The sequence below is a fragment of the Cuculus canorus genome, chromosome 3 (assembly GCF_017976375.1).
Source record: "Cuculus canorus isolate bCucCan1 chromosome 3, bCucCan1.pri, whole genome shotgun sequence".
Lineage (NCBI taxonomy): Eukaryota > Metazoa > Chordata > Aves > Cuculiformes > Cuculidae > Cuculus > Cuculus canorus.
In genome coordinates this window covers 46,590,653-46,611,564 of record NC_071403.1, presented here as the reverse complement: position 1 = coordinate 46,611,564, position 20,912 = coordinate 46,590,653, and the positions used below count along the sequence as shown (strand labels likewise).

Sequence of the window (20,912 nt, the reverse complement as noted above, 5' to 3'; positions counted from 1 at the left end):
GATTACAATCCTTGTTCTTTTTGAGGATGTTGGCACCAAAACGCACTAAGGAAGAAGGAGGATACTTGGGACTGCATCCCAGTTGCAGTCTTTAATCTAACAGAAGATCTTCACATCAAAGACGTTGTACCCTTGACTAAGTATATTTATTTACTTATTTTATTTACTACTGAAGAAGTAGGCATCTTTCCACAAAACTCTGGGCACTCTGCCATTACTTTAGATACACAGAAAGATTTTATCCAATTCAAAGAACCTCATTCCTAGCAAAATGCTGCCTCCATTCAAACCTCAGTCTACATAGGATCTACTCATTCAGACTCCAGCATTCCCCAAGTGCTTCTCCAGAAACTAACGCTACAGAAGCCTTAACTTCTCCTCTTCAGAAAGATATTTTCTTCTTTCTTTTGCTAAGTGTAACATTGAATCTCTTTTGCAAATACAAAGTGTTTTGTTTTCTTTTTCCAACAGGACAGTGCAAAATACGAATTAAAGTACCTTAAAAAAAAACCCCCAAACCAAAGAAGTGAACGGTGCACCCTGGAAAGAATACTGGAGAAGATGGATAAAGGATATATTTCAAATGCATAGTCAGAAATCCCCTTAAAACTATGGGTGGAACAAAAATTTGAAGGGAACAAAAAAAATTCTTTCAAGTGATAGAAACATGTAGGAAGTACTACAGAGTACTTCTCTGTTCCTTTTTCTCTTTTTCACTATGACATACCAAGTTCTAGTGTTACATACACCAAGTTTCTATTGTTCTAACTGCTGGGTCATTCGAAGGCCATAATAAATAATTAAAATCATATTCTTCTATTCCTAAGTGAACTGCTTCACAGTGAAGTGGCTTGATTACTCCAATCACTGTCAATCTCAGTTTCCCTGAACTGCCTCAAAAATATGTTGGAGAAAATCCTGATTATGTGAGAATGAACGAAATAAGAAGAACAAGTAAATAACATTTTGTAAATGGAACTTTCTGTTCTGTGTATGGGTTAAATTAAAATTTTAAGTAAGCATCTCTAACAGTAATGATATCTTTACCTGCATATAAACATACATACCGATATTATAAACTCTTCCCAGAAACATGCAGACACCAACAGGATTCCACAATCAAGGACTATATAAGTTAGGAAATGCCAGAGCTAACCTCCCTTTGGCCTTTGTGCATCATAAATAACTGAAAAAGATCCTCAATTACATAACCACGTTGTACCATTTTTGCAGGATCTCAGTGCACAGGAAGGACAAATCCCATGAAATAAGAATCTTCTCAGTATCCTGCTTTACTACTGTCCTTTGATGTGTGACCCTCAACCCTGCAGCAATTCCAGTCCCCTCCTGAAACAGAATCACTGATTTCCTCATTAGCTCTTCTGCAGCGTTCATCAATATAACATTTGAACGCTTCTTGAATGGTTATTAATTAAAAACTTAGAGTCTGACTATGAGGGAAACTGTTCTTAAATTAACTTTATAGAAGAGTAGTTAGGGTTGGAAGAATCCTCTGACGTTAGGGGTTCTAATTTTAGACACACAAGACCTAACTTATTAATGATTTGCATTATAGAGAGGTTAACATAGTCAAACAGCTCCTATTCCCTTCAACTGCAATTATAGATGCAAATCACTCTGTAGCTTTAAATTAGGCACAGAAAATGAGGCTCATGAAAGACAACTATGAAAATCATTTGCTCAGCCACCCCTAGCAGACAAGAGTTAAAGACAGCATCCGGTTTCCTAGCACAGTCTTCTACCATCCTAGCTATGAGATCTTGCAATTCAATGCCTCATTTAATGTACATATTCTAGCTCTGGCCACACATTAAGCAAAGACCTTAAATACCATGTTTGTTTCCAGCCTCTTGGTACGTCTGCTCTGTACAAAGCTGGAGGCCAATGACAAGAAGCAAGTGACTTTGTAGTTACAACATGCATGATCATGACAGACGTGAAAACAGAGAAAATTCCATAGGCAACTTGAATGCTTCAATTCTGTTATTTCCCATTTATTGAATTGCCAGCTTTCCAACCTTGGTATTTTCTTTATAGCATTCTCTTCCTAAGACTTTCTTCTGTTATTTAAACAAAATCAAAATTTGAAAAGCTCCATTGTGCGACAATCAAAGGAAACCTACCCCCCTTGTTTACGACTTTATTTCCACCACACAAGTCTCCAACATTTCAACTAAAGTAGAAAGTGCTGATTCTAGATTACCACTCTCCGTTTCAGTTCACTAGCTGAATCCCAATATTTTCCTCACTTCCACATAAAACAGGAAGCAGTAGCAGAGAAGTCAGAGACATTTAACAGCACGTGAAATTTCAGAAATAAATGTACTGTTCATAACTAGAAAAGAGAAATTACAAGGAAATGGCAGTATCAATGTGTAATTGGGAGCCTGGATACTCAAACCTCTCAACTTGTGGCTGATAAAAAGGTGCTCAGAACAAATAACGTTATTCATTGACGTCTGATACACATATATTTTTTCCATAACCAAAGCAGCTTATACTTAAGAACATATTTACTTAAAGTGCAGACAAAGGCTCTGTGCTATTGTGCTAGACTTAAAAACCTGTCAGCACTCACAGACAGTACAGGAGAGCCACCTGCACAATCCAAACAGACATATCAACGTATTTCCTTATGCATATTTATCCTTAAAATGTGCCAAAAGTTTAGCTCAGCATTTTCTTGTATTAAAGTTTAAGTTGCATCATAAATATATGTTTTATAGAAATTTTTATCAGCCATTTTCACAACATATAATTTATATTAATTGTATTTTTAAAGTACTGACTAAGAACAAGTCAAGCAACATTATTTATAGCAGTACACAAGCACAAGGTAATGGCCGATCCTACACCCAGATTGTATACCTCGCATAAGATAGGATGATGCTAACTAGTATTAGTTTACTTATGAAAGATCACACTACATGGAGAGAAATAATTAAATACCACCACTAATACTACTTAATATTTACATAATAACTTTAAGTGGACAACCCTCAGGAGTTTCATTATAACTTTAATAACATTGCAAGTGAATTGCTATTCGTACTGAAAAATGTATGTGTAATATACACTATAATCCTCAAAAAGGTCCATATGTGAACATATTCACTAGATGAGATTTCAGACTGGTCTTAAATATGTTTCATAATTGTTGAGAAATCGGTAAGTATAGCCCAACAACAGTATCTAATGATGCAGATTATCTTCTTGCAGTTCAGGTAACTGTTTCTGGAATGTAGACTACCTTGGCCATATAAAGTCTACTTGCATAGCATTTATCATCGTATGTGTTAAGATTGGTATTTGTATACATACTTCTAAGTTCACACTCCAATACTGTAAGTTTTATGAGGAGTTATATAAAAGGACTAATAGAAACTGTTTATGAAAACTATTGTGAGGGCAAATATTAGAAAAAAATCAAACTACAAAGATGAAGACAAGTAAATTATAGCAAACTATAAAGAACAAAGTGCAAGTATCACAGAAGAGCTTCTTGACAAGAAAAAAAAGTTTCCTTTAATTTTCATTATCTGCTATTAAGTAACTTATGTTTGTCGCTCAGAAAGTTCACGTTTTGATGACCAGATTCTAGCTTAAGATCTTTTCTTAAAAAAAATATGCAGGATTATTTTTCATTCTGCTATGATCGTATCCTTCCTAACAATGAATTCTGCAAAGGAAGGCTAATAGAAATCTAATACAAAATACCATGAACTGCTAATTTTTTTGTCATTTGGCTTGGTCCCTGCTAATAGAAGGTATTCCTTCGAATTGTCGCATATTTCAAGTAAATAAACACAGTAGGTGAATAAGATAAGAAGCGTTGCAGACCTCACCCTAAAGATTAAAACTCTGGCCAGGCTTAGCTGTCTTCTCACTACAGTAAAATAAGAGGAAAGCTCAAAAAACCTTTCATGCCACTGTAACCAAAAGAAATTAATTTACAGAGCAAAAAGAAAGCTTTCCTTGTCATGTTAGCACTAAAACCCAGGCAGATTATGGATGGATGGATGGATGGATGGATGGATGGATGGATGGATACAAGACTAGATGCCTGGATTCCTATGATTTTTTTAATTGGCTTTGCCATAACTGAACAATCCCCAATAGGATGCAGTAAACCTGGCCAAAAAGAGGGTAATACAGCAAAAATGATGTCTCTTCCTCAGTTCAGTTTTTGAGAGTGCTAAGAATTCTGGCTTCCCACTGAATTTCTGGGAATCTGAGGTGCTCAGAACTCCTGTAAATTGGGTTTGCGTCCTGGATAAAGCATGAACAGTGCTGGAAAAAAACCTCAGTCCTTCCAGGACAGTTCATGTATTTGAGTTTTTTGTTGGAGTTCAAGTGAATTCTTAAATACCAAGTCAGGATTCACATGACATGAGAATTACATAGACAAAAAGCAGAATACAAAACCCTTTTCCATTTCAAGCATTACTGGGTGAGATCACAGTAATCTGCACACAAAAAAATGCAAGTTACAACATATAATCGCTGCCAAGTGTACACAGCAACTCTCTTTCGTTCTTGTAAGCCTTCTTCCTTTCTGAACCCTCAACAACAATACTGCAGCACCATGCAAGTTCAATCTTTTAAAGACATGGGACAGAACTTTGGCTTCCTGTGATATAACAACATTGTTTAGCTAAGACATCAACTTCCAAGTAGTTTCTTTTTGCACATTTGGGAAGAGATTTTCCAAAGTGCCCTACAGTGATGTATCTCAGCTCTTATTCAAGGGGGCAGTAAAGCTTGTGCTGACTTCAGTGGGACCCAGTGAAATCAATGTTATGCAATCCAGTTAAAATGAAGGAACCACCAGACTACACATAGCTGAACATTTACAGAAGGGTTTCCTTATATCTTATTCCAAAAGTTGTGCAAAACTATTTCAATGTTAAAGCAGATCTGTCTCAATTTCACCATTCCTAAACATAAAAAAGCAAATGGCATGCTTCCTATGATGTTATTATTTTTTCAATCACATTACTAGTAAGAGTTATTTTTCTTTACTTTCTTGATAAAAAAACCTTTTATTTAAGAAAATAATTTTTAGAAATAAGAAAATACGGTGACGTTTTAAAATTAATATTGTAATTTTCTCCTTCAAATTCAGAATATTTATTACATCAGAGAAAAGACTAAGATGATAAAGCTGTTGAGAACAATAGCTTTAAAAACTGGATTCCTCTCAGCTGCATTTCTAGCATCTGATACATTCCATTGCTATGATGTACTTTTCAGAAAAGATTTATGTGCCAAATACAAGAAAGTAGGCAATATTTTACCTCAGATCTTGAGTTCAGCTATTGATTATATAATGAAATTGCCAGTCACTCAATTCTAGGATGGTACAAACAATATAGAATATCTTCAGATACTTTTGTTGAGGCTAGTAATCAAAGGAGCCAGTAACTACAGGACTTGCCTAAAAGCAAAATACTTGTATCACGTACATCAACACTGTTGAGAACACGGGGAATAAAACTACCAAACCTAAAGACAACTGACTAAGCCACACATTTTATTTGCAGGTAATTTCTAAGTTATTAGTGTTTGCAAGGGATTTAGAAACCACTCATTTGGTATTACCCACATGTGAAAATATGTGCAGATTTTATTAGAGGGAGTGAGCATATATAGAGAGAGATGTTTGCCTTTTTAATCCTCAGTACTATCTTCTCATTGCCATGTGCCACCAGAGAGAGATAGTTATTATTGCACCGATGCTACTGCTACCATTTTGACTTTCATTGAGACTCTTCCGAGAACATGGAATTCATATGTAGCAGTGAAATAATCACTTAACAGAAGAGTAATTCCCTATACGCAAACACAGACAGAGGGAAGACCCATATAGTGTTATTGTTGCTATATAGTGCTTTGCCAGTGGCAAGCTTTTAGCAGAAGCACACCCAATTAAATATACAATCAAAATATTGGACATCATTTAAATAATATAAAAAATCTGACAGGTCAAAGAAAAAAGGGTACATTTTATAATCTAGTTACATATTAATTGGTAACCAAAGCAGCTGGTGCACACAGCATATTTGATGTACCAGGCTTACACATGGAATGGAGGGGCCTCACTGTTCTTATATATTCCTTTATGTATTTTTTCAGTCAAACAATATTTTCTTTTTTAAAAAACCCACAACTTTTAACTCATTGTATGAATGATGCCTTTGTTCAACACTAGCACTTTTTTATATAGATTTTATTTTTGTATCTATATATTACAGATATGATTTCTTGAAATATAAAAATTCTCTAAAGTAAAATTAAAATTCAAGACAAGCTGGACATCACTTAGGCAATTTGTTATTAAAAACATTGGAAATGTGGACACCCATACCCAGCACAAAATCGCTTAGTTATTTTAGATTTCAGCACAAGAGCCACAATATTGATGTTCCGTTTAAACATATGTTTAATGACTCAGCAGGCAAGGCAATTTCAGCATTCCCTGTATACTTCTAGTTTCTGAATAACACACTTTGGAATTTGAAATCTTAAGACACAGAATTAGACAAAAAAAAACAGTAAAATATTTAAAATTTAAACCTACTTATAAGCCTTTCCTGTAAATTCAAGACACTGAGAAAAAAACAAATAAAATCAACAAATCAAACTTCCCCTTACTCCTCACATCACAAAACTCACTGAGGACTGAGACTTGTACAAATGCCTCTGTGATAACTTCAACCATGAGATCTTCTTCTCCACCTAAAAAGCAAGTTCTGACAAAAAAATGACTTCAGCTTCATAGTATGGATTTGTCACTGCACAACTCCTAATAAGAACTGTGAGAAGCCAGAGCATTCATCTAAACAAAACAAACTCTGTTCAAGATAGAGGGTTGCAGTTTTCTGTCCGACACCCATCAAGAAGCATATTCATGAGGGAAAAAGCTGTAATTGGAAAAACCCTGATCGCATTGTGTCCTTTCAGAAATTAGGTTAGCTGTGTGACGATCTTTTCATGGATTTACCCTGTGTTCTGCAAGAACTAGTGCTTCCAGATATTTAGCCCTGAAAAAAAGCAGGTTTTTTACAGTATACTGGAAGACAACTGGACTACTTTGGGGATATCTAGAAAAAAAGAAAAAGCGGTTTTAAGAATGGGAGTAACCTTATGTAACTCTGTAATTAGGTCAATATATTTTCCAACACACAATTTTTCAGTCTACAATAACTTTCAAAAAAATAAGTTCGCTGAAAATATGTCACGCTGACACATCTAAAGAATATTAAGTATCTTACACCTTAATCGATACAGCTGTAGTTTTGGAGTACTAAGCAATCTCAGTTATGACCATGGTTGCCTCTCTTGTCCAGTGTATTTGCTACACTCAAATTTGGACACACCAGTAAAGAACAGAAAAGATATTCAGAAATTACCAAAACCAAAATTCACAAAATGAGAATTGGTGAGCATGTTTGGAGGCTGAAATATCAAGAACAATTAGCAAAATTGTTTCCAACTAACAACTTGAACAATGAACATACATGCCAAGCTGCTGTTGTCCCAGTTTTGACAGACAATAGTGTAAAAATGACAAAATGAAAGATGAGAAAAAGGAGGACAAGTTCATAGTGGTACCAAAAGTTTGTGACCAGAGTTGGGGTTACAGTGAAAAATGACATAATTCTTTAAGAGGAGGCAAATAAAATGGATCAGTGTAAGTGATTCCTGGAGGTCTGACCACGTAGGCAGAACTCTTAACTGTTAATTATGCATTTAATTTTCGTGTACTGCAGCAAGAGTTAGAACTTAGTCTGTCATTTACAGGAACTGAGCAGTCCTGCCTTCCCTTGAAATGAGCACAGTGAAAGTAGTTTTGGTTTAATGTGTCACAGTAATGGATGTACTTCTCTGATTACACTAATATTTCATTTAACTCTGTAGAAAATGATTATAGTCTATAGCTAAAATCCTTGATTTTCCTCTCATGAGAGATTTTTCTCTTTCATGATGAGAAGAAGAAATGTTGAAACAGTACAAGTGAATTATTTAATCAGAGGTATTTCTATACACAGTTTTAATAAGGAATGTAATTTTCTGTGTCTTCTTAGTAACTTACTAAACTGTGGCTACAATTCCTTCACTTATTTTTTTTCAAATTCTTATAAAACAAAACTCATGTATCTTTTTCTTCATTTTAGTATTGCCCGTACATAATAGATGGGATTATATCTCAGACATATCTGCTCTATGGTTGTAATAAAAATGCAAATTTTAACATTTCAATTATCAGACAGTGATAACTGAGGCCTTGATCTAGTAAACATTACATGTTACACCTTATGCAAATCACTTAAGCAATCCCATTAAGTAAACAAATTCAATATTCTTCAAAGTAATCAGGGACACAATTATATGTTTCCAAAATCTGCAAGATCAGCCCTTCTTATTAAATCACAAATGCCGACTTCATGGTAGTAATCATTCCTCTACAATCCACAGATACATTATATCAAACATTTTAATTACTCTGTATTAATGTAAACATTTCTCACATTACTAATCCACAAAAGAAAAAAGTGACATCCTCAAAGACTTCAGTGGTTTAATGAGACAGAAATGCATTTTGTTATAAAATTTTCACTCACTTTATTAAGGGCTACTGCCAAATACCATCAAGAATGAATTTCTTTATGTAATATCTTCTATCAGAGGCAGCTTTTTAAAAAGCACAGTCCAGTTAGCCACAAGTCATTTTGGGGGCTATTGTTGGAACTGAGCTGGATACTTTTATTGTCCATTGTCATAGACAATATTCACAAACTGACTGTCATTTGGCTATGGTTTCAATTTTTGACAATGAACAGAAGCAATGAGTCAAAAATAAATTATGAACTGATTCTAAAATCTACAGTTCATAAAGATAGTACCTTCAGTGAAAGGCATATTCTTTCTTTAAAGATTTTTTTTAGAGAAATATACATTATTTGCCCTATCTTCTAATAAAGGAGGGCAGTGACTCCGTAAGATAAGGTCCTAATCAGCTTTGAATTTCTGTGATATTTGACCATACTCCATTTGGTTTTGGCTAGAAATGCATATGGGGGGGGGGAAACCACTGTGCTTTTAAGGAGATATTGTTACGCTTAATGTAAATAGGTCCAGACACTTTAGGGAAAAAATTATCAGTAACATTAAAAAAAAAAAAAGTAGCTAAAAAGGTAAACAGAGGTAACAAGAGGCAGCTTCCTGTGAAATTCACTCAACAGTGATTTACTTTTACATTAACGAACTGCCAACTAGTTAACATTTTCTCTTCAAGATTTATATAAACAGAAATTCTAAACACATGCCTCAAGCCAGCAGAAATTTAGATACTAAACAGAATATAGAGGATTGCTTTTGAATTGTTTGGCTTAAGCTACATTAAAAGTTGACAGATAAAGTGGGAAGATAAAAACACTTCTCATTAAATATCCATATTCCTTTAGACTAATTTTGCAATTACACATGATGTATATATGCTGCATAAGTAAAGAGACCACCAGACTGAATCCTTTTTCAAATTTTTCAGGTCTTCCTAGTTTTTCCATAATGTTTAGAAATGTGAATTTCCATGCCCGAGTCAGGGATAACACTCTCAGTCCCATTTACCCTGCTCAGCAGTAATGTATGCACATCCATTCCCACCCCAGGGATGCCAAGGGAGAAATTTCACAAAGTGCCCGTAAGAATGTTATAAAATCATTCCCCACCTCCCCACTGTACATGAGGATTGTGGCAACTGACTGCGTTAATATCTTGGCTCTTTTGTTCTTGCTGTGCACATGGTAAGGAAGAGGAAGATGATGGTATGTGCTGACAACCATGTCATTATTCGCTTTGTGATAGGATCTTTGGCCCTTGTCTGGGATAAGCAGTTTCAGATCAGTCGTGAAAAAACACACTGCCTGACTTTGGTTTTTCGAGATAAAATCCAATCCCTTTTCATGGACAGAAATGTGACTAACTCTTGCTACTAGTGTGGGTTGTGATAGCAATACTATCCACTCTACTACCTTCCCTTCTCCCATCAGGCTCCTGAGCCTGCAGGGTCACTTTGAAACTCCCATAAACAGGGGAGGACTTTAATCCCTCCTTTAACTACACAGGCCCCATTAAGTAGCATCACTGACAGAGGTGATCCTATGTTGGAGATTGTTACCAGACATGTAAGTAAAGGACCTGCTTTCAGATTTGTTTTGCTTTGAACTGCCATTAAACATGAAAATAACATTTCAAGGACTGTAAGAAAATTAAAAGCAATGAAAACTCTTTGCTGAGCTCCCGGGGATTGATTAAAAACCTTTGATGACATGGAAACATGAAAACACCATGGCAAACTGGAACTAGATGATCTTTAAGGTCCCTTCCAACCAAAACGATTCTACGATCTATGATTCTATGACTACTGACACCAATGCACTTCACTGAGAGATGAACAAAAGGACAAATGCTCACTCTGCCATCACCTGTAGTTACAGTAATTCTGTGACAATAGCCACATGGGGCATAATGCAGAAGTAGTGTAGTAAGGGTTGTAGATATATTCATGGCTTCATTAAAAGAAATATTTCCCACACCTTGAATAAAACTAAATACGGTTGCATGGTAGTAAAAATTTAAGGCAGCTACTGACTTTTATATAATTATGTATCTACCGATTACATGAGAAGGCAAAAGCTCTTACAAGGATGTTGCAATCTCCTCAAAGTGTACAAGTGTTCAAAACCCTGAAAGTCCAGTACTGACAAGGCACTTGACAAGTAGATTGGAAAGTAGTTATGCAAACTCAAATCTGCTTTTAAGGTCACCAAAAAACTCTAGTTCTGCTCCTGTGTTACAATATAAGACCACAATCAAAACTGACAGCACAAACTGAGACATTTTGCTATGAGAGAAGAAAAGCTAAAAAAGCAAGGGGAGACTTAACTGAGCACTTTTTGTGAGGCTTCACACACCTGAAGCAATAGATTTTTACCTTCTGTACTGAATGGCTGTTTCCTTATTTTAAATAAAAGTTAGTCCATTGCAACAGGACAGACACCAACACAGTCTTATAGGCCCAGGAAAAGCACTATCATATTGTGAGAGATGTAATTCAAATGGATCTCCTCATTTCCGAGATCTTGAACCTAAATAGGTATTAGAGGGCAAAGATTAAGGAAGAAATATAGAAATTGGGGAATTTTGGACATAATCTGATCTATTTCTCAGCGCAAATGAAGGGGAGCTACAGATTGAAACTGCTTCTGGCAGATATTACTATACTTCTCCAAGCACTGAGACTCCCCTGTATTCCTTGGCAATCTGTTCCATCACTATCTATACCTTTTGATGAGATTTCCCCCCCTCATTTTTCTTGCTGTAATTTGCCCTTTAACTGTCCAGAAAGATTAGTCTATTCCTTCCTACTACAGCTATCTCTATAAATACTCTAAATTATCATACATTCCCCCATCTGCCTACTCTAGACAAAAAAAAAAATCTTAGTTCCTTCTGTCTGCCCTCACTAGTTATGTTTTCCAAAACTCCATTCATTTTCTCTTTTGGGCTTTCTGAAACCAATGAAATGTACATACAAAGGAAAAGTTAGGAATGCCTGAATCTCAGATAAAAGTAGATTTAACTAATTCTGTTTGAAATACCACCATTCTAACATCTAAGCTTCTATACAGTCTCTTCACTGGAAGATGGGCAAGCTGTTTACAAGGGAGGCAAGCCAAGGCAGGCAAACTGAGGCAAAGCTAAATTACTCACTCAAGGCTGTCAGGGACATCTACCCTAGACAGGAACGGAAACCTGTCAAGTTGCTTAATGAGCTGCTCTACAACTTCACCCCATGTCACAACACATGACCTGAAGCCAGTATGCCAAAACAGTTAAGGCTGCTGAGATTTTAACTAAAGTACATACTGTATTTTTACAATTTATTTTTTAGTTTTAACATTTCTTCCTGTCTTTCTGTTTTAAGTGTCCAAGTCCATCCATCGATTCCTCTGAGGTATCAGACCTGTATTTCAGGAATACCCTCCACTGCTACACCTGCTTGTCAGTAACTTACTGATCAATTTATGGCTAAACATTCTTTTTACAGAACATTGCACTCCTGTTCTAAGTCTTCTGCTGTGTAATCCTTCTCCTAAGATTTGTTTCTGAAAGCAGGCTTGTATTTCTTCATGTTAAACTATAAAATGACTAGGGTTTGCATTTTTTTCCATGTCACAGCATGACTGACATTTTTATCTTTATGAATACCCCCTTAAATAATCCATAAACCTATGCCTGATGATCCCCTGCTTGTATGTAACCTTCTCTAGGCAAAGCTTAATAAGCCCCAATAGCTTTCTAAGCTTACAGCTCACTAGTAAAGCTGGATCAATGTCAGGCTTTATGATATTTCTACTTCAGTAAAGCTTAAGCTGCCAGAGAGATTATGGATACCAGCCAAAGTGACCAATATTTTAAGAACATAAAATAAAAAAATGCAACAGCAACAATGCTTCCTACCTTGTCTGTCTTGCTCTATCAAAAAGAACATAAGAAAAGACTCAATTTTGCAGCATTATCTCTGCTTTTACATGAACATAAAAATAAACATGAACCTTGAGATTCTACAGGGAAGTATTGCCAAATGACAGGTTACTGTAAAGCTAAACTTCTCATTTTCATTTCAGTCAAGTATTAACAGCAGACTACCTACAATCTCTTTCACTCTTGAACAGCAAACATTTGTCTATTGAACCTGGGTGTTTCCAGTGTACGTTATTTATCTACTTATCATTCATTCAGATAAGGAAATGTCTTTTCCATTTATTGAAAGTTTTGAAGATACCAAATCTTTTCCAGTTGAAGAAAGAAAGCACGGACAGTAAATATAACAGAGGAGACCAAATTCACTAGAACAATTTGGCTGCTTTTACCAATCCAATGGCACCAACCACTTTACTGCTGACATAGTTAGCCAGAGATACATATGATTTTGTACAAGTGTATCTTGGAGTCTGACATAAGGCTTTCGACCCACCTACTTGTTCAGTAGCAGCACAGGTAGCAATGGTATGCTGTGGTTATCCGAATGCACAGATGAGTGCATTGCAGTCAGCTTTTTGTGTCCTCACAGAGTACTGGCTAGGACCCTCTGGCTCATGGGACTAAGTCCTGCCATGTCAGCTGCACTTTCAATAACTAAACTTCTATCAAGAGAAATTAGCATAGATTAATGGGCTTTGGGTCTTAATGTTCCAGGGACCAGCCCACAGTAGCTGTAAATTAGATTTACTTTAGGCTGAGGATGACAGCTGCATGCCTAGGATCATATATGGCTCAGGAACACAGGGCCATAAAGGCCAAAAGCCAACAGAACCATAGCTCACAGTCAGTCCTAAGTACATTTCTGGCTACACAATTTAATGGTAATGGAAAACACCTATTAAAGTGACATGAAGCTGGAAACCTCTACTGCACAGCTACTGCATTGCTTGTATTGTTTTTTCTCTAAATAGAAAGTGCAAGTTAAAAAAAAAAAAACAACCCAAACAAACCCCAAATCTGCACTTTCTGTTTAGAGAAAAAACAATATCAGAGAAGCTAGAAAGTCTTTCTATATATATGCATTTTTCCAATGGCAAGTCCATAGTAGCAAAACTATCCATCTGATACAGAATTAACTAAGCACTGCAAGCTGCTCCAATATTCTCATTTGCTTCAGAATAAACTCCAGAGTTGTTTTTTTTCCAGTAAAGCAGATGGAGCTCCTAAAATATTTTGCACTCCAGTGGTTAGGAAAAAACACTTAGTAAATGAAATCTCCCACTCGTATGTTTAAAGAAAACAGTCAGAATTATACATCACTCTGTACTCAAGTGTCACTACAGACCAGGATGATCTTAGGCTTAAACTGATTTTTCCTTACACTGTATGATTATTTTACATACATATAGCTTGTTAAATAATGTTTCTATTATTTGAATCGTAAAAGCATTTAAAAATAATAAGCACACTACAGTTATTTTACAACTTTGAACTAGAGTGAAGGGTCACTGAATACATAATCTACAAGTACAAGCAGCACTGTGGGAAATGGAAGAACTACGTGATTACTCATAGCATTGCAAAAACGAGAAGAAACTCAAGAGAAAGGCAGGTAATAACAAGGTAAAAGCAAAAGGGGGGCAAAATGAAAGAATTCAGAGAACAATGTCAAAGGAAAAAATAACCATAACAAAACCAACAACAATTCAGCAAAATATGACACAACTTATCAAATCACAACTAACAATTATAATGCACTACTTTCATTAAAATTTATATTGTACATAATTCAGTCATAAGTAAGCATAATATTTAGCCATCTAAACTTTGGCTCTTAGACCATTTATTTAAGCAAAAGACAATTTGCTGACTTACCTGCTTGCTGCATACATATAATATACGTAGTAAACAAGTAGAGACAGTGCTGCAGCTTCCATTTCCAGTGATAGCACCACATTTCACTTACATGAGACATCCTGCGTGGAAAAAAAAGGGAGCCAGAATTCAGGATGCTTCACAACAAGCCAAGAAAATACTGTTGTTAGTCCAACTAGTATCTAGCACTAAATAAAGCAGCACTTGAAAATTATAGATGGCCCCAGTGTTGCTTAAATAGAGACAGAAATCTCTACGCTTGGTAAAAAGGGTCAGAAATTATGCTGCCTGGTTGTTAGCAGACAACAAAGTAGAAGACTGGTCAATGCTGAGCTTTTAAGCAGATAGATGTGAGCAGTATTTCAGTAAAACAAACAAGCAGCCCAAGTTTTATTAACCTATTTATATCATTTACATATGCAAATACATTTTTTCTGTTTAAATATATATAACATATACTTGTTATTAACTATATAAGGATCGAAGTTGAGAATTTATCTCTGCCCTTAACCAGCCCTTCCATATTTCCCAGTGCTAATATTTTCACAGCTACATTTTCTACTGACAACATTAATGAAAATGCTGAAGCTTTCCTTGTCAAAATCAAGGGGCTTATCTATGATGCCAGTAAAGTCATCGACACCTTAATTATTTAATAAAACAAATGCAATTATAGAAAGAACTTTATCAGTTATAGCTTGAAGTTAAATTTTCCTTTGCCTTGAAGGGTGCAGGACATTTAATGGCTAAATAAAAATGTTCATTCAATAGTGGGCAGAAGAGGAAGCAAGAAAGACTCTTAATAAATTTGGTCAGACTTCTAACGATGCATCCAAAATGAACACTGCTGTATTACATTCCTGTCTCATTTCATTCAAGTTAGCAACAAGCAAAAGTAAGGAACAACTAATGAAACACAACATGTGTTATTTTGACCACTTCTTCCCCTATTTGGTGATGATAACTGGCTTTTGCTCAGTAAGATATTGTCTACTTATACTGGAAGAAAATCTCTGCAAGAATCCCTAAAATATTTCACAAGTCTATTCCCAGCAACAGTATGTGAAGAACCACAAATGAATAATCATGTAGAAACACCGATTAGCATAAATGTCTTCCAGGATAGTGCATATTAAATACAGAAAAGAATAAATACTCAGTGGTAAGAAAAATTAATTTTCTTTAACTTGGAAAACTAGTCTTCCTTGTACTCCACAGACATTGCTGTGAACCTGCCAGTAAAACCTGTGGGCAAATGTAAATCCTTTCCCTGTAGCAGCTTCTGTTTCTTCCCAAAGAAGAGTTCTGTAATGTAGATAAGCCAAATTTAATGCAGCAAGATAAATCATTGTAAAGGAACAACTGATGTTCCAGTTTTAAAAGTATTAGTTCATCAAACCACTCCTGCGGGCTAGGCGCCAATAGGCCCAGGTAAATGGCCCTTCTACAGACTGCTGCAATCAGTTAGATTTCCCTTCAGTGCAGTGTTACATAGCACAAGCATCTGATTACAAAAGAAGTCTAGTTCTTTATGGGTAGTTGTATCAAATTAGGAATCTGAAGCCGATTTATTTTTCTGAGATATTGTAAAGTTAAACTTAACAAGTGTTAAAGACAAGCACAGAAAACACTGGGCTCTGAAATACAAGAATTTCTCTGATGAAGCCAGATACAAGAAATAACTAGATTATCAAACAATAGAACTATTGTTCTTCAACTCAATGACCCAAAAATCCCTATTAAAATCTGAGGCAACAGAATGCTGAGGTTTGGGAACAGTTACTGCTCAATGTATATAATTCATAAATCCACAATGCCCTTAACATTCACTTGGAATATTGACTTTGAACAGAAGCTCACTTAAGACATGAAAACAGTTATACGCGCATGGAAATGCATATGGCACGCACATATGCTCAGAGTTGTGAAATGGAAATTTTGAGGATAGCAGCATGACATAGCAAAGACAAAGAAGAATATTGCTCTTTCTACGGAAGAGTTTGCAGCTACTGATGAGATAAACGCATGCCTGCTGCATGATCTACCGATGAAAATCTGCAAAAGTGGTTGCGTTACTGGGTTTTGTTGGTTTGTTTTGAGCAAGCACAGTTAAAGCTATCAGACCGAGAAACAGTAGCAAACAATTCTTTATTAATTCAGAAGTGTTGTTTTTCGTTTTTCATCATATTGATACATTTCGTGTGATAGAACAATCATTACTTTGATGTTTCTGTGAACTTAGCTGAAGGTTTTGCTCATTTGAATAGCTGGAGAATCCAAGACAACTTTTGAGACACTCAAGGAAAAATAACACAAGTTTCTGCTTCCTAGACTACCCAGTCAGCTTCCAATGTGACCACCCAGTCACACTGCCTTTAGTGCCTTTCTTAAAGAATCTTCTGCCTTAGTCTGAGACTGCTATTTCATTTGGTCAGCCTCTATTTGATAATGTTTACTTGCACTGCAGTACTCCAAGGTGTAGTTTAAAGTCTGGTTTTTTTGTCTTTGCTCTTCTAAAAAGCACGTCAAAAAAACCCTTCAAGAATAGGGATAATCAACAACAAAGTAGAGCATAAGTAAGTGCCAAAAACAATCAAAAGAAGAGTCACTATAAAGATTTTTTTCATCAGAGAAAAAGGCTAGATTATCATACAATTGCTACATAAAAATATAATTCTCCACCAAAATAAATAAACGCGTAAAAAATAGCAAACCTGTCTCTTCCACTTACATTCTGTACTGTTGAAGGACAAACCAATTTTCTTTGCAACATGTTATCTCAGTTGACAAGAAAGAAAGGTTTATCAAACTCAAACAAGAATGACCAAAGAAGCAGCATGCTACCAAAACACTCTACTAGTGCAGGCACCATGAGTCAGATCTATTCCTTTAGGGGGGGCTTTTGAAGATCTATGTTACAAAGCATAGCCTCTGGTCAAGTGCTATAAATGAAATAATTTATTTACTGATTTACCAAAGTTCTTGAGATCTTCAACAGACAGAAAGCCAAAATTCAGAAAGCTGACTGCTCACAGCTGAACACTGCGATGCACATAACACCCCTGTTCACACAGGAAGTCATCAGGGATGTGACTCAGTGAACACATTATTAGTGTTAATTAACACTGCATCCAAACAGCATATGAAAAATTCAACAAAAAAATAGCAAACAGTTCTGGGCTGGTTTATAGCTTATCCTGATAGCCCAAAAGACTCTTTTGGTCTCACGTCCAGATTTTAAATAGTATTAAAAGGATGCATTCTATCATTTAATATTCATCAACCGCACAGAGAATGGATATCAGCACAGCAATGCACTAAAACACATCAAGAGTTTAAGTAAGCAAAGCACTCCATGACAAAGATCTCAGAACATATGTGGATTATTTCAGTATTTAAGTCTGGATACATTAAAATTGCTGAACACTCTTTATAGTAGGTTTTCTTCTCTATTTTCTTGCAATTTAAATGAAAAGCCCTGTTCTGTCTCCAGCTGTTAACACACTAGCAGGTCTGAACAAATCACTGTAGATTGTCAAACACAAAACCAAAATAACATTTTAGCCAATACTTTAGGGGACTATTAGGACACCTAAAGTAGGAGTACACCTATTACAGCTGGATGTAGTCTCACAACAACCCCCCCTATTAATGCCTTCCCCCTCCCAAAAAAAAAAGGTAGAAAAAGTGCCGTTCTATGGAGTCTAAGAACTACTAACTTTTCTATGGACAGGCATTATTCCATTGCTGACAGTGTATGACATGACCGGCTATGCACTCTAGCTACCAATTCAACACAGTCCAGCCCACAGCTACTTTCATTTGCTATAACATAAGGAGACAATAAGCTTATTCACAATTCATTCCAAAAGAGCAAAATAGACATGTAATTTATCTAAACCATAAATGGATAGTAACTTGACATGGTTCAACACGAAATTAGTGGGAGTCTTGCTATATCTAACTTCTAAATCTTTTACTCCACATGTCAGCAGCCAGCTAATATATCATCACCACTTTTTAGGGAGTATACAGCTCAGCAACAAAATATACACAAGTTGTGAATAATCCTGGAGCATGCAAAACATACAATACGTATTTGAATTCACCATCTTCCTTGTTCAAAGTTTCGGCAAAGTTCCTTGGAGAAGGATGTGAATTCTGCCCCAGGCAGACTGACATGACTTTCTTTGGTCTTTGACATGTCTAAAGCTATTAAGGAAAAATGTTGCTGACACTTCAAAACTAAAACAAAGATAACATCAATTTCACATTTTTTTTTCTCATATAGGTTGTAGCCAAAAAGATTTTAGGCTTAGTCACCCTTAAGTGGAACTACAAGCGAAAGGTGATTACGACTAATAGTTGAGTCCCGCAGGTTAACAGAGAAGTCGATTTCAACTATGAAACCTTTGCTTTAAACTGTAGTACATGAACATCTTGAAAGATTAGTTACACAATGGCACTTAAAACTTACATTTTGCTAAGCATTACCTGTTCCTAATTATTCTTACAGTCAACCTTGAAAACTCACGGAAAGAGATAAAAACAATAAGACACCGTCTTTTGATTTACAGTCCCAGCGGTATCATCTTAGTCCCTCGGCTTTCCTTTCAAAATTAACTTTTTTTCCGAAGTCGCAGGCAGTATTCTGCTGGCTGTTTGCAACGCAAGGTCTTGAGGAACTCCTTCTCGTTTCTGCCTTAACTTCACCGCACACTGTTAGAAAACCCAACCCTTTCCCTCTCGGACCGATTCCCTGAGGTTCAGCCACGGGTCCCCTCTCTCACCAGGCTGTGAACGCACCGGAGAAACAGCTGATCCCAGACCTTGGTACCCCGCCTTGTGTCAGGAAAGGCAGGACACCCCGAGGGGGAAGGCGCCCCTCGCTGCCTCCTCCCCGCCGAGCGCTGCCGGGAGGAGCGGTGGGGCTGGGAAAGGTTTTATGGGGAGGTTTTCGGGAGCTCTGGCGGCCCTCGATCGCTCTTTTTTTCCGTGCTTGCCTTGGCACCGCACCTGCGGGACCGGGACCTGGACGGCAGCTCCCGAACCGGGCGGGCAGAGAGCGGGGCCAAGGCTTTTCGCTGCTCCCCTCCGAGCACGGAGAAACTTACCAGCGCGGTCCTAAGGACGGAATGACAGTGCTCCGAGGAGGGCAGCGGCCGCCCGGACCGAGGAGGGCAGCCGCCGGCGGAGCCGCAGCCCGCACGGGGCAGAGCCTGCCCTGCCCTCCCGGCGGGAGGCTCCCTCGCTTCCCCATTCCTTCAGCCCTACCTACCCACACGGCTCCAACCTGACGTTACTCATCACCTACCGCGGGAGCGGGGGGAGAGCCCTGCCTATCTGTCTCGCCCTTCTCGCCCCGCGGGGCTCTATCCGCGCTGCCCTCGCCCCGCAGCCCGGAGAAAAGACTTACATGGTGACATTACGGGGCGGCTCTCCTCCGGGTCTCAGCAACCATCCTGCCCCGCTGCCGCTCGCCCTGCCTCTGGCCCGCTCCCTCGCGGGCTTCTCGCAAAGGTCATCGCTGCTCGCCCACCTTCTCTTCCACGCCCGCCCCCGCACACACCGCCCACGATCGCGCCGACCCGCTCCTCCTCCTCCGCGGGGCCCCCACCCCGCGCCGGGATTTGCCTTCTCTCGGCACAACTCGGGAAAAACTTCGGTGCCGAGGGAAGCCGCCCCCGCGGCTCAGGTGGCGGCTCCGGCGCGGCCACGCGGATCGGTGCGGTTCGCCTTCTCCCCCCCCGCTCCTCCTCGGCCGTGCGGGGGAGGGCAGGGCAGGAGCCGCCGCCCCGGGGACCCGCTCCGCTCCACGGGAGCAGCGCGCCGCTCCGGGGACGCTGGCGGCTATGGGGACCCGCCGCCTGCCGGGGTCTCCTTCGGTCTCTGCTCCCCGGCGCCCTGATACAATGGTTCGGGGCTAACCCACTTATGCGCCCCCAGGAGAGGTTAGCCACACGCTCAAAGCCATCCCGAAAGGACACAGGTCACCTCTGAGGAGGTGCCATCGCAGGGACGCCACCCTCGGTAGTGGTACCGAGCGGCCGTGCAATGCCTTGGAACATCCCGAGGGCAGCGGGTCCCACAGCGGGTGAAGGCACCCTGCGCATCCACCACACTGTGCAGAGCAGAAGGAAGCAGTCCCCCAGGGCTGTCTGTGTGCCTCTGGGAAACAAACCACCACGCCGTGTCCCAGAGTTGCTGACACAGACTCATAGAATCATACAATAGTTTGAGTTGGAAGGGACCCTATAGAGATCATAAAGTTCCAGCCCCCTGCCATGGGCAGGGACATCCAACTGGATCAGGCTGCCCAAGGCCCCATCCAACCTGGCCTTGAACACCTCCAGGGATGGGGCAGCCGCACCTTCCCTGGGCAACCTGTGCCAGGGCCTCACCACTCTCATGGTGAAGAAACTCTTCCTCATGTCTAGTCTACATCTGCCCCTCCCCAGTTTATACCC

The 20,912-nt window shown here is 38.4% G+C and overlaps 1 protein-coding gene across 7 annotated transcripts in view; it reads right to left on the bottom strand.

Moving 5' to 3' along the window:
- Positions 1-19,993, bottom strand: part of ADGRG6 (adhesion G protein-coupled receptor G6) — a 120,406-nt gene extending 100,413 nt beyond the window's left edge. For 4 of the 7 annotated variants that reach the window (XM_054062168.1, XM_054062163.1, XM_054062162.1 and 1 more), the window contains exons 1-2: positions 19,560-19,720; positions 14,446-14,546 (exon numbers count right to left, since the gene is read on the bottom strand). In XM_054062168.1, the coding sequence (XP_053918143.1) occupies positions 14,446-14,546; positions 19,560-19,705 (247 nt within the window). In that variant the 5' untranslated portion in view covers positions 19,706-19,720. Of the gene's footprint in view, positions 1-14,445; positions 14,547-18,939; positions 19,093-19,235; positions 19,256-19,559; positions 19,721-19,861 lie in introns of those variants that run through there. The other 3 variants (XM_054062164.1, XM_054062165.1, XM_054062166.1) reach the window with 3 other exon arrangements.
- Between the last annotated feature and the right edge of the window lie 919 nt (positions 19,994-20,912).